The sequence below is a fragment of the Loxodonta africana genome, chromosome 24, assembly GCF_030014295.1.
Source record: "Loxodonta africana isolate mLoxAfr1 chromosome 24, mLoxAfr1.hap2, whole genome shotgun sequence".
Taxonomy (NCBI): Eukaryota; Metazoa; Chordata; class Mammalia; order Proboscidea; family Elephantidae; genus Loxodonta; species Loxodonta africana.
In genome coordinates, this window is record NC_087365.1 from 20,390,396 (window position 1) to 20,406,465 (window position 16,070).

A 16,070-nucleotide genomic window follows, 5' to 3' on the forward strand; every position below is an offset into this window, starting at 1 on the left:
ACTGAAGAAAAGGTGGAGGGAGGACAGAGGGAAGAAAGAATAGAGAGATGTGTTAAGATAATCTTCATCTACAACAGATATAGTCAGGCTGTAATGCAAGTCACATCCCACTGGCACGCAGCCAGTTCCTGTGCGATTCAGTCGCAGCACCTTGGCTTCCGGTGTAACTGAGAAAGCCTGTAGTGCACTGGTTACCTTCATCCCCCTGCTGCCAGCTTTATCCTCAGGCTCTTCCGGGTTTTGAGATCCTCAGATGACAGGCATTAAATGAGAAAATCTGGAATGATTTTACCAAGGGACTGGGCAACTTCAGGTACCATGCCAGAAGCTAATTATTGTTATTCTGCTGCTATAGTTGGGCTGCCTGAGCCAAGCCCATGGTGTCCTTCCCTTTGGGTACATCTGCTGTCAGGAAGATACTAAAGTGAAGAGGGGAGCCTGGAGGTGAGAATTATACCTTACGGCTGGAGTTTCAGCACATGGAAATTTCAGTTTGCAGTTGACACGTCAGGAGTAGAGTTCCTGTTTGTTCAGGGTGTCAGATTGTCTGAGGAGAAAAGCAAAATTCAGTGACACATCTCAATGATTTAAATTAAAGAAAAAAAAACTGTGATCCTTTGTGTAAAATTGTATTGCAGATTTCTAGTATTTAACCACCCATGAGGTTGCATTCTTTACTCATAGCAGTGAATTCCCCTTCTTGATATTTTGACCAAACTTCTTCAACGGGAATAATTTTTTATACTTAATACTTTATTAAAAAAAAAAAAAAAACATAATTAGAGACTTTAGGAGTGGTCAGGTTGTCAACCTACTCTTCCCAGAACTTCAAGCAAGTACACAACTCTGCCCCACTCTGCCTCTGAGGAGCTGTGTGTTTGAAGGTGGGTTCCTCACAAGTCGAGCCTGAGGCGAGGATTTGGAGCCCTGTCGCTCACTGCTGATCTTACCATATGGGCTGCATGTTTGTTAAAAGCCAATCTCATTAAACTACCAATTGGGCTTATCAATTGAAATATTTCATCCCAGAGACCTTTCATTCATTCAACGAATATTTATTGATCACCTAGTTTGGGTCATGCACAGATAACATGGGGATTAAATGATGGGGTTTATGGTTTACTAGAGAAGACCAACTTTGCTTTCCAACAATGTTGATAGGAGAGGAAAGTTATCCAGTTGTTTTGAAAGCCAATTTTGCAGCATTTTAAAAATGTTGAACATACATGCCTTTCACCCCATTATTTCCATACCTGGTGATCTGTGCTACAGAAGTGCTCATGTTTATGCAGAATGATACATAAACAAGGAATCTCACTGGAGATTTACTAGGAGCAACAAACAAACAAACAAACCATAAACGGTAATCAATGAAAGAATCAGTAGACGAATTATAGTACATTCCAGTGTATTAAATTCTGTGCAGACTTTGGGAGTCCAAGAGTGGCACAAACAGCTAAGTGTTTGATTACCAGCTGAAACACTGGTGGTTTGAACCCACCCAGAGACTTTGGAACACAGGCCTGCCAATCTGCTTCCCAAAAGCCACAGCCTTGAAAACCCTAGGAAGCAGTTCTACTCTGCACACATAGCGTCGTCATCAGTCAGAATGAACATCGACAGCAACTAACAACAACAAAAAATACAGATTAAAGAAAAAAGAAAAGCAAGTACTGATGTGTGTTGTACTGATATGGAAAGATAGCCAAGATTTTCTTTTTTATATTTTTTTCTTTTATTCTTTTTTTTAACTTAGCTGCCAAAAAGGTTAAATGACACGAAAAGCAAATACCACAACAGTATACACAGCGTGGTCATATTTATGCACAAAAACTCAGGTAGTGAATTTTCTAGGGATGGCAAAAACAAACTGAAAAAAGTTCAGAAGGTTTGGGATTTTGTGATGGAAAAAGGTGTGGTAACTGACGTTTAATTTTTACTTTCTGTGTTTCTTCGTTGTTTGACTTATTCACAGACACATATTCATGCACCATTTCTGTAATTCGAAAGAATCTTTTTTGTAGTGAAATAATTGTTATTAAAGAAGCCATGGGAAAATATAACAGGAAAGGTAGTCTGGAGTTCAAAAGTGACCCCCCTACCGTGGTCTCGGCCAATATCTAGCTCAATTGGCATAACATAGTTTATAAAGAAAATGTTCTACATTCTACTTTGGTGAGTAGCATCTGGGGTCTTAAAAGCCTGTGAGTGGCCATCTAGGATAATCCACTGGCCTCACCCCTTTGGGAGCAAGGGAGAATGAAGAAAACTAAAGATACAAGGGAAAGATTAGTCCAAACGACTAATGGGCCACATCTACCACGGCCTCCACCAGACTGAATCCAGTAAAATTAGATGGTTCCCGGCTACCACTACTGACTGCTCTGACAGGCATCGTAGTAGAGGGTCCTGGACAGAGCTGGAGAAAAATGTAGGACAAAATTCTAACTCACAAAAAAAGACCAGACTTATTGGCCTGACAGAGACTGGAGAAACCCAGAGAGTTTGGCCTCCAGACATCCTTTTTAGCCCAGTAATGAAGTCACTCCTGAGGTTCACCGTTTAGCCAAAGATTAGACAGGCTTATAAAACAAAACAAGACTAAAGGGGCATACCAGCCCAGAGGCAAGAACTAGAAAGCAGGAGGGGACAGGGAAGCTGGTAATAGGGAATCCAGGGTTGAGAATGGAGAGTGTTGACATGTCGTGGGGTTGTTAACCAATGTGTACTAACTGTTTAATGAGAAGCTACTGTAAACCTTCATCTAAAATACAATAAAAAAGAGAGAGAAAATAAAAAAGTGACCTCCGCCTGAAGAAGTGGTATTTGACCTGAGATCAGAAGTACAACTTAGGGTTTGGGGTGAGATGAGGCAGGTGGGGACCAAACCAGAAAGAGGCAAAAGTTGGAGGGGGAAGGAAGTCTGTAAGGGAATAAAGGTGACTCAGGGTGGTAGGACTTAATGAGGAGGAGAATGGGTTTATGACGCTAGAGAGATATCCAATAAATAAGGAAGAACTGATGCATTTGAACTCTGGTGTTGGTGAAGAATGCTAAATATACTGTGGACTCCCAGAAGAATGGACGAGTCTGTCTTAGAAGTACAGCCGGAATGCTCCTTAGAAGCAAGGATGGAGAGACTTTGTCTCAATTACATTGGAGATGTTATAAGGAAGGACCAGTCCATGAAGAAGGACATCATGCTTGGTAAAGCAGAGGGTCAGCGAAAAAGAGAGAGACCCTCAACAAGATGGACTGACACAGTGGCTGCAACAATGAACTCAAACGTAGCAACAATTATGAGGATGGCGCAGGATTGGGCAGTGTTTCATTCTGTTGACATAGGATCTCTTTGAGTCAGAACTGACTCGACGGCACCTACCAACAACAACAGAGAGGTGTGCAAGGGTAGACCCCTGGGACCCTTATGAGCTTTGGTTTTGTTTCTAGATCAATGAAAAGTCTTGTCAGATATTTAGGCCAGAGTGATACAATTAGATTTGCATTTTGGAAAGACCTATCTGACTGTAGGATGGTGAAAAGTTGGAAAGGGGCAAGCTTAGTTGATGGGACACTTAGCTAGAAGACTTTGTAGTGGTCTAAGAGAGAGATGACAGTAATGTAAGATAGTAACTTTTGTTATTTATGCAGTTAAATTTGTGTTAATTTGTTACTGCTGCAATAGGAAACTAATATAGTGAGGAATCAGAAAGATGTATAGATTCAACGGACACTTTGGGAGAAGAATGGATTAAGAATTGGATTGGATGTGGAGGATGACAGAGAAGTCAGAGTGGACTCCCAGGTTTGGGGATTCAGCACTGCGATACAGCGTGGTACTATATACTGAGATTGAGATAACCAGAGAAAGAACAGGTAGAACAAGTAGGAAGATCAAGAGTTATATTTTGGAGATCCTGAGAGTCAAGCATGGGAAGATCTGGACCTTATGAGAGAGATCTGGATTGTGTCTCCAGATTAGGGAGTCGCTGCTACAGGGGGAAGTAAACCCATGATGAGACCATGTTGAAATAGAAGCTTTTGATCATAAAATTTAACACATTTTTCTGGTAACTACCTGGCAATTTTTTTTGAGTGACTACCCTGTTGGTGCTACTCTAAAGACCATGATTTTTTTCTTCCTACAATTTCAACATTATGTTAACACTATGGACAGTGTAAAAATGATTTGAATTTAAGAACATTTCCTCAACGCATTCCTTTGTCAGTCCTGGATGTTGAATGGCATAAAAACGGGATAGGTGAGTTGAAGCCAGAATGGAGAGTTAAGTAAGAACAGAGAGGTCTTATCATGTTGAGGTTTAGGCAGTGTAGACTCAGGTAAATGAATGTGACAAATCCAACTGTGGCCACAGATTCCAGAATCAAGACAGAATCAGAAAGTTCAGATGAGGAAGAACCAGGAGACAGGTGAGATTCAAACAACTTGACCAGAGGGAAAGGCCTAAGGATTCACACAAGTAGAAAAGGACAAATAAGAAACAAGGAGTCAGGCATGAAGGCTAAGTTCAAATCCAAAGAATAGAAATTGGAAGCTGAAGTCAGATGCCCAAAAGAAGATAGGTGGCTACAGCTGTTGAGAAGGCAAATGTAGCTGAATTAGGGCTCAGGTCAGAAAACCAAGCACAGACCACAGAGCAACTGGATCATGAGTGTCTATGCAATACAAGTAGGGACCCTAACAATGACACAACATGCTTTGTGGGAGCTTTCCTGGAGTGGACAGTGCCTGGTGGAACCCAGTTACTGCCTTATAGGTCATGTCCAGGAGACGTTGCAATAAAAGAATCCAAGGAAGGGAAACCAAGAGACTTAAAACATCTTCTTTGGCATAGTAATGGTAATTTTCTTCTTAGAAAACAGCTTTATTTTTAAATTATAAATGAACCCATCTCAAGTTTTCTGTATGTACTTCTGAATCCCAAATGTATAATCTCTGTTTATTTTTTTCTTAAAAGCATCATAACTAAAAGCCTGGTGAATCTTTTGTTCATAATTCTGAGGCTATGACAGATGTGTCTCTGGGCAATGACATCTCAACAAGGGAATGATGTGGTCGGTGCCATCCCCTGTGCAATATGGTTTTTCATACAGCCATCTTTCTTCTACCAGTGACAGGTCAGTCATTAAGCCTAAATTGTCTGAACACAGGTAGGCACTTTTGAAGTACTTAAATATCCATTATTACATTTACCAAGTTCTTAAAAATAGACCCGAGGCTAAGAAAAGAAAAATGTCTCCATGAGGAAGATAATGAGAAAAGAATCACTCTTAGGATGTACATTAAAAATACTATTTTTTAAATTCTGTGGCGTTATTCCTTCTATGTAACCAGCTATGTGTATGACTGAAAACCTCTATGGTCCAATAATTGTATTAACTCTTCATGTTAACTGTAGGGCTTAAAAATCAGACCCTTCATTAGTTGTCACAGCCAAAAGTTTGAGATCAACTATGTCGTTGTTTTTAGTTGCCATGCGGAGTAGAACTGCTCCATAGGGCTTTCAAGGCAGTGACCCTTCCAAAGCAGATCACCAGGCCTGACTTCCAAAGCACCGCTGCATGAGTTTGAACCATCAACCTTTCGACTAGCAGTCAAGCACCACCCAGGAACTATAATTGTATTAGACTAATGCTGTTTGAGATAGGAAGGAGGATATCAACAAAAAGATTATCTAATAGGTGGACTCCAACCCTGTTCATCTTTTCCTTGCTCCACCCAATCTTAAACATGCCCCATCTCTGTTAAGTACTTAATCCCATGCAAAGCCTAAGCTCCTGGGACATATCCATGCTATTATCTTCAAAAACACTACCATGAATGGGGCAAAGGACAGAGCCATGAGTTATCAAATGTTGAAGAACACTGGAACTTTCACAGGTGGTGTAATGTCCAAGTAAATGGTGTTCTTCCCCTTCCCAACCACCTGACTTGATGGGTGATGGCACCTGAGCCTCTGGTTGGACCAGGCTAGTAGTAGAATATGTCCTAACTCTTTCTGAGACCTTCCTACTCTATTTCCTAAACACTTAGGCCAAGGAAACCAATACTGAATACTAAGGGGAGGCAGGTATTGATCATTTCTATGACCCAGCCATAAGTCTTATTTCACTGAGTCTTCACTACTACCAACTGAATAAGGATAATAATATTATTCCCATCTTACAAATGAGGATACTGAGGCAAAAGGAAGCTAGCTAGGCTACCTGAGATTACACAATTAATAGGCATAGCAGAACTGGGATTCAGTTCCAGTCAGTTTGGGCAGATGCTTTTAACCACAATGCTAAATTAATGAAAAATCATGTTGCCTGAGGAGGCAATAACATTGTTTAGCCCTTCCAAGACCCTATTATATTCTGCTTTGAATTTTTTGTTGATACCATATGTTTTCATTAATGGAAGCATGCTGAATCATTGAGTGTCTGAATTTTTGATAGGTAGTGGATTTTTTTTTTCCTGCCTCTTTTCACAAGCCTACCCTTAGAGTCCAGTGGGATAATATGTCGTCCCACTAATTTGAACCCTGAAAATCACAGAGTTCCACTGGAGTACACTGGGACATATGGGTTCCCACATAAAATTTTTCTGTTTTCCCTCATACATCTCATACAGTACCCTGTAAAACAGTGATTTGCAGCCCACACCCATTTTTTTCCAGTTTTGAACAGTCAAAAAGGCCCCTGCCTTGAGGCACTGTACACTGTCATTAGGAAAGCAGCTTTCCAAAAAATCTGAGAGCTGGAAAAAGTGGGCAAACAACAATATATCCCATGGATCCTGGTAGGGTTTTTAATTCAACAACATTCACACCACACACTCATTTAAATCATACATCAAATCTTAACATTTCCTTGCTCCAAAATCCAAAGTCCTTGCTGTCATTTACAAGGCCCTGCATGAACTAGTCATTGCTATCCCTCAGACCTCTTAACCCTTCCTCTTTCCTTCTGAATTACTCCAGTCATGTTGCCTTTCTGTTGCTTTTCAAGCATGCCACACACAGTCCCACCTCAGGGCCTTTGGACTTGCTGTTTCCCTGCTGATAAAGCCAGACTGTATTGAAATTAAAAAGAATAACAATTTACCTTGTAATGTCATACACCTACTTGCTTAAAATAGCTCTAGGTCCTATGAGTGAAAACACATATGCTTTGGAGTTCTGAGTCTCCAGTTTTGCCAGTTTCTAACTTGGGCTCTGAGCTTCTGTTGCCTCTTTGAGGAAATTGATATGATAATAACAATTCTTGTGCATAAAAACATTAATATAGCAGGATTGAGACTACTTACCTTAGAAAGACCTGCTTGCTAGATTGGCCCATGAGTGGCACCTGGGAACTTAGGTTTGGGGAGGGGTTCCACCATTCCCTGATGAGAAATATTCATTGTGCCTAAACTGTTTATGAAAACAATATGGTTTATGCTGAACACCTGCTTTCCTTCTAGGAGTCTAAATTTTGGTACATACTAGACAGAGGGCGTATTCTTGACCAGCCCCCAATAAATCCCTGGGCAGAGTCCCTAATATGAGCTTCCATGGTAAGCAACATTTCATAAGTGTTGTCACAACTCATTGCTGGGAGAATTATGTACATCCTGTGTGACTCCACTGGGACAGGACACTTGGGAGCTTGCACCTAGTATCCTCTGGACTTTGCTCCATGCACCTTTTTTCTTTTCCCCATTGCTGATTTTGCTGTGTATCCTTTTTCTGTAATAAATCACAGCCATAAATATGACTATACGCTCAGTCTTGTGATTTTTCCTAGGAAATCATCAAACCTTGGGGTGAGCTTGGGACCCCAAACACACCTCCTCCTAGGATTATTGTAAGCTTTACATGGAATTGTATACATTGAATGTCTAGCAATGTGGCAGATACAAAGCATGGATATATCAGAGAGAAAAAACCATCTACCAAGCAGATCTTCATTTCCCTACTATGTATCTCTCTGCTGCAGGGTGCTAAAAGGCACCAGAAATCTGTTTCTTTCACCTGGGTGTGGGATTCCTCATTGTCAATAGGGCAATGGCCATTGCTAATGGGATTTTATACTTCTTGGCAATTCTATCCTTGCATTTAGTTAAGTGTGAACTTTAAAACAATGTTGCTTTAGGATTTAGACTGCTTTCTATTTTCCTTTTAAGTTGCTTCCTCTATAACCCTTTAACCCAACCTTGCCAGAAATCTAAAACTGTATTATTTATTACCATTTAAATTACAGTTTTGAAATATCACAGGATAAAGTGTAGGTAGAATAATTCAGCTATTGGTTTGCTCTCCACAGCTGTCTTAATTTAAAAAGTGGAGAAGTATCAGTTCACTGATATTTTGCATTCATACCTTCACTTGAATGGCATGGCAACCACTGGGAAATTTACAATCAGAATTGTAGCACATTTCTCTTCCAGCTCTAAAAATATTTGGGCTAACATTTCCAGTGCTTGTTCAGTCATAAATACACTCGAAAGAGCTCTTCTCTAATGGCTTATCTGAAATAATGGTCATCTCTTATTTTAAACAATTGTCAGGTCTAAAGTTAACTAAAATATTAGTCCAACACATGACCAAGTTATAGTTTTTAATGTGTTTTAGTTTCACTAAATAATCCTGGGAAGAAGTGCATAGAGACACTTATCTTGTATAATTTCCTGAACACTGAAAATGCCCTAGACCCTCAACCAGCCAGATAGTAGCATCTGAAGTTGCAAGGTATTAACTGATAAATCAGGTCTTCACTGGTGTATTAGATTTTTCCATGTAACAATCTATTCCAACATGTGAAGTTGTAAAGCAACTAGCATTTACTCTATGCCAAGTGCTTTTCTAGGTGCTTAAAAATGTTTACGCATTTAATTCTAATAACAACTTTTTGTGGTAAGTATAATTATTAACCCTATTTATCATGTATACAATATTTTTTCCATACAAATGTTTTTTAAGTACACACACGTACTAGTCAGCTTTTGCTTTGACAGTGCCAGGTAACGAACAAGTCTAAAATCTCAACGGCTTAATTACAATTATTTCTTACTCCTGAGTCAGCTGTGGCTCAGCTATGGCTCAGCTATGGCTCAGGTGGGCTTGCCTGGGTGTCTTACTTTGCTAGTGCCATGATAACAAAAATACCACTAGTGAGTATTTATTTTCTCACTGTTCAGGAGGCTAGAAGTCCAAATTAGGGACCAGGCACTAGGGTAAAATTCTCTCTCTGTTGGCTCTAGGGAAAATCTTTGTTTCTTCCAGCATTCCTCAGTTTCTTGGTGATCTTCACGTGGCATCTATCTTTGCCAGTTTGTGCTCACTTCCCTCTGTGTCTGCTCCTTATATCATTCAGGAGTGATTAGGTTTAGGATACACCCTATACCGATATGGCCTCGTTAACATAAAAAGAAATCCATATTCCCAAACAGGATTATATCCACAGGTATAGGGGTCAGGACACCAAAACATATTTTGGGGGCTCACAGTTCAATCTGTAACAATGGGCTTGACTCCACACCGGAGGCTGAGAATGTATCTGTTTCATGAGTCTCTCCTTCTGGAACCTAAGGTAGCATCATGTACCTGAGAGATCTTCATGGCAAGTGGCAGGAACACAAGAAGGAATGAAGAAACACACAGTGCTTCCAAAAACCTTCACCCAAAACAGGTGCACTGTCTCTTCTATCCACAGTCCATTGGTCAAAGGAGATTCCATAGTCAAGTCTAAAGGCCAGTGGAACAGAGAACCATACTCCACTCTCATTGAAACAGGGCACGTGCAAAGAGGGAACAAAAAAATTTGAATGAAAAAAATCTAATCTACCACACCTTGAAAACTCAACATTCATCTTTTGCTGCTAGTATACAGAGAGAAATAACTGAAAAGATGTAACTGTGGATGAATTAACAATAACTCTCCTATGGTCTTCTGCTAGTATGATATAAACAGCTGCCCCTTTTCTGTTTCCGTTTCCTAGGTTTTTGCATCATGTTTGGAAAGAAAAAGAAAAAGATTGAAATATCTGGTCCATCCAACTTTGAACACAGGGTTCATACTGGGTTTGATCCACAAGAACAGAAATTTACCGGCCTCCCTCAGCAATGGCACAGCCTGTTAGCAGACACAGCCAACAGGCCGAAGCCCATGGTAGATCCTTCGTGCATCACACCCATCCAGCTGGCTCCCATGAAGGTATGGTGAGGATTCATTTGTAAGTTGGCTGAAGAAGCATGTCCTTATTTGATACGTGCGCCATCTTTATGTGCAAGCAACAAAAATGCCTAAGCTGTGTATTAAAAAAAAGAAAATCCACAGATTATGCCCAATCATCCTTCAATGATTATAATATTCACTGTTTATTGTAAATTGCAGCATATCAAAAGGGGTCTCAGCTTTCAGATCTCAGATTTTTTTTTAGTCAGACACATAAAGTGCAATCACAAGATAGGACAGTTTGTTTCTACTTTAAGTGGTGTTTGCTTGTCTTTACACTGAAGGATGTTATCCACCCTCTCTGGTTAAAATATTGGCAATAACCTCTGATTAAACATCATGTTAGACAAACTTTGGTTGTTTTGCATTCTCCCTCAGAAAATTTAAACTTTTCTTGTATATAAAACTTCGAACTACCAGATTTTGACAGTATATATATATATATATATATATATGTTGTTGTTAGGTGACACTGAGTAGGTTAGACTCATAGCGACCCTATGTACAACAGAACGAAACACTGCTTGGTCCTGTGCCAGCCTCACAATTGTTGCTGTGTTTGAGCCCATTGCTGCAGCCACTGTGTCAGTCCATTTCATTGAGGGTCTTCCTCTTTTTCAGTGACCTTCTACTTTACCAAGCATGATGTCCTTCTCTAGGAACTGGTCCCTCCTGATAGATACATCTATATATATATATACACATCTATATAGAGAGATATATAAAATTTGTCTCCAGGCCGACAATAGAGCTATTTCAAATAAAAGCAAATAATTTGTGGCCTAGGATAGGATATAATTTACCTTAAATAAGTGACTAGTAGATTTTTGGTAAAGAATGTTCATGAAAATCCTTACATTAAAGCAGAAAGCAGATGTGTTGTATTTACAGATATGCCAAATAACTACAAAGAAAATCCAGCCATTGCAGTTTCCTTCCATATCTCAGATGATAAGAATTCCACAAACCGTGATATAATTGCCCAAAAGCTATCTACAGGAGGTGGACCATAGTTGAAGTTTATGTTATGTTATCCAATCGACCATTCCAGGGTTTTGTAATCCAGACAAAGCGTTAAGTTCAGATTCTCCTCTTGCTCGTTGTATCTGTAGATGTCTGAGCTATGTGAATACCTTAAAACCTAGACTTAGTGCCGTCAAGTGGATTCCGACTCATAGCTTATTCGGAGTTAAAATGACTATTGAATACATGTGTTTAAATGATATGCAAAACATAAGTGGGTTGATTTTTAAAAGGATGTAAAAAAAGATCATAGCTGATAAATTATGGGGAATACTTAATATCACCTGAGCTGACCAAATTAAAATTTGGATTCCATTATTCATGCACAATCTCATTCATTCTTTTCTGATATTGAACGTATGGATCTACTCTTTCCAGCAAAAGGAATCTTCCATTTTAAACAGGTACTGATTAATGTTTAATAGAAACTGACCAATTAACCCACTCCACTGGTTAATATTGGACAATATGCTACAATCGAAGATAATTTTCTCCCTAAGAGAGTTGAAGGCTAATGTATCAGTGATGACCAAATAATAGGGTGGCCAGTATCTAAAAAGAACTTGGAATTTGAAAGAATACATGTTTTATTTCATTATTTTTCTTATATCCTGAGTTTTTACAGAAATCCAGAAAATGGAATGGGCAGTGTTCCCAGAAAAGTCCTCTGCTGTTGACCATCATGGAGAATGAAAAATGCCCTAGTAAAACTTGGGTTTATTTTCTTACCCTTGAGTTCACTTATCACTGGATGAGGAATATCCCAGAAGGAGGCAGTCTTAGTGTACTTTCCTAGCTAATATCTCAGGATGTGTGCTTCCTTGTTAAGGAGTGTGTTTGTTAACGGTTGAGGACAGAGTATCATTTATTTCACTGTAGGTTTTTACTTGTCCAGGTCCTAGCAGGTCCTGGCCAGCAGTGAACGAAGGTACACCCATGCTCAGTGATAATCCACCACGCTCAAGTGGACTTAGAGCTTAGGAAAAGACCTTCTAGCTCATTTCTTCCATCTCCTGAATGGGCTGACTCATTATCCCTCTAGCAGAATTTGTTAGCCCCACTGAGGGCTGCACCAGGGTTTCCTAACTTCTGAGATCCTGAGCCCTGTGATTCTCCTTACTCACTCTACGGGCTTTCTAACCCTGATGCCAGATCAATGAGCAGCCAGTTTCCATGAAATGAAAATGTTTGTTATAAACACCATACTCTTTTAGGTTGACCCTATCTCCTCTCCAAATACTGTGTGCAGTTAGTACTGTTGGCATACCTTGGGCAAAATTATTGACACTAGAATAAATTATAAGGTTTTTAGGAGGCCAGCATACGCCATACAATTTGGATAATCCCACTATTTGGAAATATCTTCCAAGTCGCTTGAGAACAACGTCTTGTAAACCACAGAGACTATACCTCACATGTTAGAACAACCCTTGTAATAAGAGGGTATGAATTAACGGACAAGACTGACCAGATAGAGTTGTGCGGACTTAAAGACATTTTGACAAAGTGACTTCAGTTAGGTAGAACCAAAAATTCTAATTTGGTCAAACTGTTCCTAAAAGTGGACAAAGAAAAATGAGAAAAAGACATCATTAAAACAGCCTGTGGAAGACATATATAGCCCTTTATGTTGCGGAAAAGTGCCAGTCCTTCAGTGTTTCATGTCATTAAGCTTCAGGCTGGCTAGCTCTAAGTGGGAATCGGCCATTGCAACCAAGTCTTTTCTTTGATTGGTTAGAGTTTCAGCTGTTCATATTGGAAACTGTTTAAATTGCAAGTCATGCTTTACCAAGAACACACAAATTCTACTTGGATTTTTTTTTTTTTTGGTCAGTTTCTCAAATGATACTGTGCATCAGAAATCACCTGCCAGGCTTGTTAAAACACAGATTGCTGGGCTACGTTCCCAGATATCCCGATTCAGTAGGACTGGGGTGGGGACCAGGAATTTGCATTTCTAGTAAGTTCCCAGGTGATGCTGATGCTACTGGACTAGGGGCCACACGCTGAGAAGATTTAGGTAGTTATGAAGAAATTTTCAACGTAATGCATAATCAATACAAGTTTATACCGGCCAAAACAAAAAACAAAACCCATTGCTGTCAAGCCAAAATTTCAGAAATTTCACCAGAAGCCCCAGGATCGCAGGACTTGTGTCAGAAGTTAATTTTTTTAAATCATTTTTATTGTGCTTTAAGTGAAAGTTTACAAATCAAGTTCGTCTCTCACACAAAAACTTATATACACCTTGCTATGTCAATTACTCTCCCCCTAATGAGACACCCCGCTCTCTCCCTCCACTCTCTCTTTTTGTGCCCATTTCGCCAGCTTCTAACCCCCTCTACCCTCTCATCTCCCCTCCAGGCAGGAGACGCCAACATAGTCTCAAGTGTCCACCTGATCCAAGAAGCTCACTCTTCACCAGCATCCTTCTCCAACCCATTGTCCAGTCCAATCCCTGTCTGAAGAGTTGGCTTCAGGAATGGTTCCTGTCCTGGGCCACAGAAGTTAAAATTTATGTGTCTAAGCAGGCTAACCAAAATAACCTGAACACCCAAAATGGAGAGGGGGGCTTCCCTTTAAAAACACTTTGCAAATATCTTTAAGAAACTCCTTCTTCATATAACATCATTTTATTCACAAGAATATCATAAGCAATATTCCCCAAATTCCTGCCTAATTAGATGCATTAAAGGGCAAGATGAATGGTCACATTTGTTCTTGCTCAACAGATCTCACAGATTGCTGGGCCTCACCCCAGAGACCCTGACTCAGTAGGTTTGGGGTAGGCCTGATAACATGCATTTCTAACGAACTCTCAGATGACGCTGATGACTCTCATGGGTGGGAAATATTTTGAGAACCACTGTTCTAGGACGAGTGAAGCTAAAACTTAAGGGTCGCTCTTCCCTCTGTAAGAGCCTAGAAAGCATTTGAAAAAATGCTAAAAAATACAGACCTGTTGCCATCGATTTGACTCATAGCGACCCTACAGAACAGGGTAGAACTGCCCCATAGTGTTTCCAAGGAGCAGCTGGTGGATTCAGACTGCCTTTGTGCATCTACCTAAAATGAACAAATGCTAATGTATCTTACTATTTGGAGTCGACTCAACGGCAGTGTGGCTTTTCTAGCCACGGTCTTGTAACTCCTACCCAGGCGATTGTGTGATAGAGTAATTGTGGCCTACTAAGAGAACTGATTAACTTTGTCTTAAAAAAGAGCCAATTCCAGAGAAGGGGGGAGGATCCTATCACCACCAAGGAAGAACAGTCAGGATCAGAGAGCATGTCCTTAGGACCTGAGATCCCTGCGCTGAGAAGCTCCTGAAAGCAGGAGACAGAGACAGACACAGAGAGAGAGAGCTGTAACTTTGAAGCTGAGGAGAAGCAGTGGCAGCAAAGACCCGGTAGCAGGAGACAGCACAGTGGGCTTCCCAGCCCACAGAGAGAGAAAGCTGAGTGCCTTTGGGTAGAGGCCTAGGACCAGGGAGAGGTGAGCCTACAAGAGCAGCTGGAAGAGGCTGTCCTAATGGAAGAACTGTATCCTGAGTGTTCCTGAGCCTGAATTGTAACTATTACTTCCCTAATAAACCCCACAATCATGAGTATGGTCTGTAAGTTCTGTGTGGCCATTGCAATGAATTATCAAACCCAGTAGAGAAGTAGAGAGTGCTATGTGAGGGACAGTTGGTGTCAGAATTAGTATATATGGCAGAGAAAGGAGGCATGTCTGACCTCCACCTCAAAGGAATCAGCCTTGGGCTATTGATCTTGGTTCTCCTTCCCCCTTGTGAAGTTGGAGGAGGTCAGATACCACCCCTGCACCGTTTTTTAAAGGTTAACTTGCATTGTTTTAAGATAAATGTACATGAGCCACAGAAAATGAGTTTATTTTAAAATTGGTCTATAATTTTGTTTGTTTTCTTAATAATTTATCCATTTCTGTACTAAGGGATATTTCTAAGTATTTGCTATTACAGGTAATATTGTCAATGACATCTGTGTTTACACCTCCTTGGGCATGGGGTGGGGAGAAGTTTTCCTGCAGCGGTTTTCAAAGTCTAGTCCAGAGTCCCTGGGGTCCTTCAGTCTCTTTTAGAGAATCTATAAGATCAAAACTATTTTCATAATAATATGAAGGCATCATTTGCTGTTTTCATTCTCATTCTCACCTAATTGTACGGTGGAATTTTCTAGAAGCTATATGTGATGACATTACTCTGACAGCTAATGGTCTCTGTGCTTTCCATTCTTGTGTTTCAAATTTTTTTCAGTTTTAATTTCTAGTATGGAAAATATTGATAGATATAACACAAACTGAACTCCTTGGAGTCCTCAATAATTTTAAGAGACTCCTGAGGAAACTTTGAGAACTACTGGCTTAAGGCATAAGTTATACAACAACCTCTATATTTAACCTTTTTGGTAGAACATCAAATTTGGTTATCTGTGCCTCCTGCAATTTGCTCCTCACACACTATACGCTACCCACTTTTTTTTTTTTTTTTTCTGAAAATAGGGACTTTGGCATTCTCCCACTGGCTGGTAATCTTCCAGCCTCTACAACTTTCTCAAAGATCATTATATGTAGTATCCCACCCCTTTCAGTGTCATAGAAAATTTAAAAAAAACATAAGAATGCAAAGCACACAATCCTCAAGAGTCTTCAGGCCATTTAAAATGTCCAGATCCTTACTCATCATCTCCTTTTTGAAATTGGCCTTCAGATACTTTCTAACCATCTTCTTTTTTATTCTTTCAAGTTTGAAGATTCATAGAGAAACCAAAGCTAAACTGGCAGAGTAGGTTTGCCTTATCTTCATC

The 16,070-nt window shown here is 40.0% G+C and overlaps 1 protein-coding gene across 1 annotated transcript in view; it reads left to right on the forward strand.

The window, feature by feature from the left end:
* The window catches only part of PAK5 (p21 (RAC1) activated kinase 5), a 325,437-nt gene that overhangs the window by 207,586 nt on the left and 101,781 nt on the right, over window positions 1–16,070 (forward strand). The window contains exon 4 of the mRNA XM_064275780.1: window positions 9,986–10,200. Within this exon, the coding sequence (XP_064131850.1) occupies window positions 9,997–10,200 (204 nt within the window). The 5' untranslated portion in view covers window positions 9,986–9,996. The remainder of the gene's footprint in view (window positions 1–9,985; window positions 10,201–16,070) is intronic.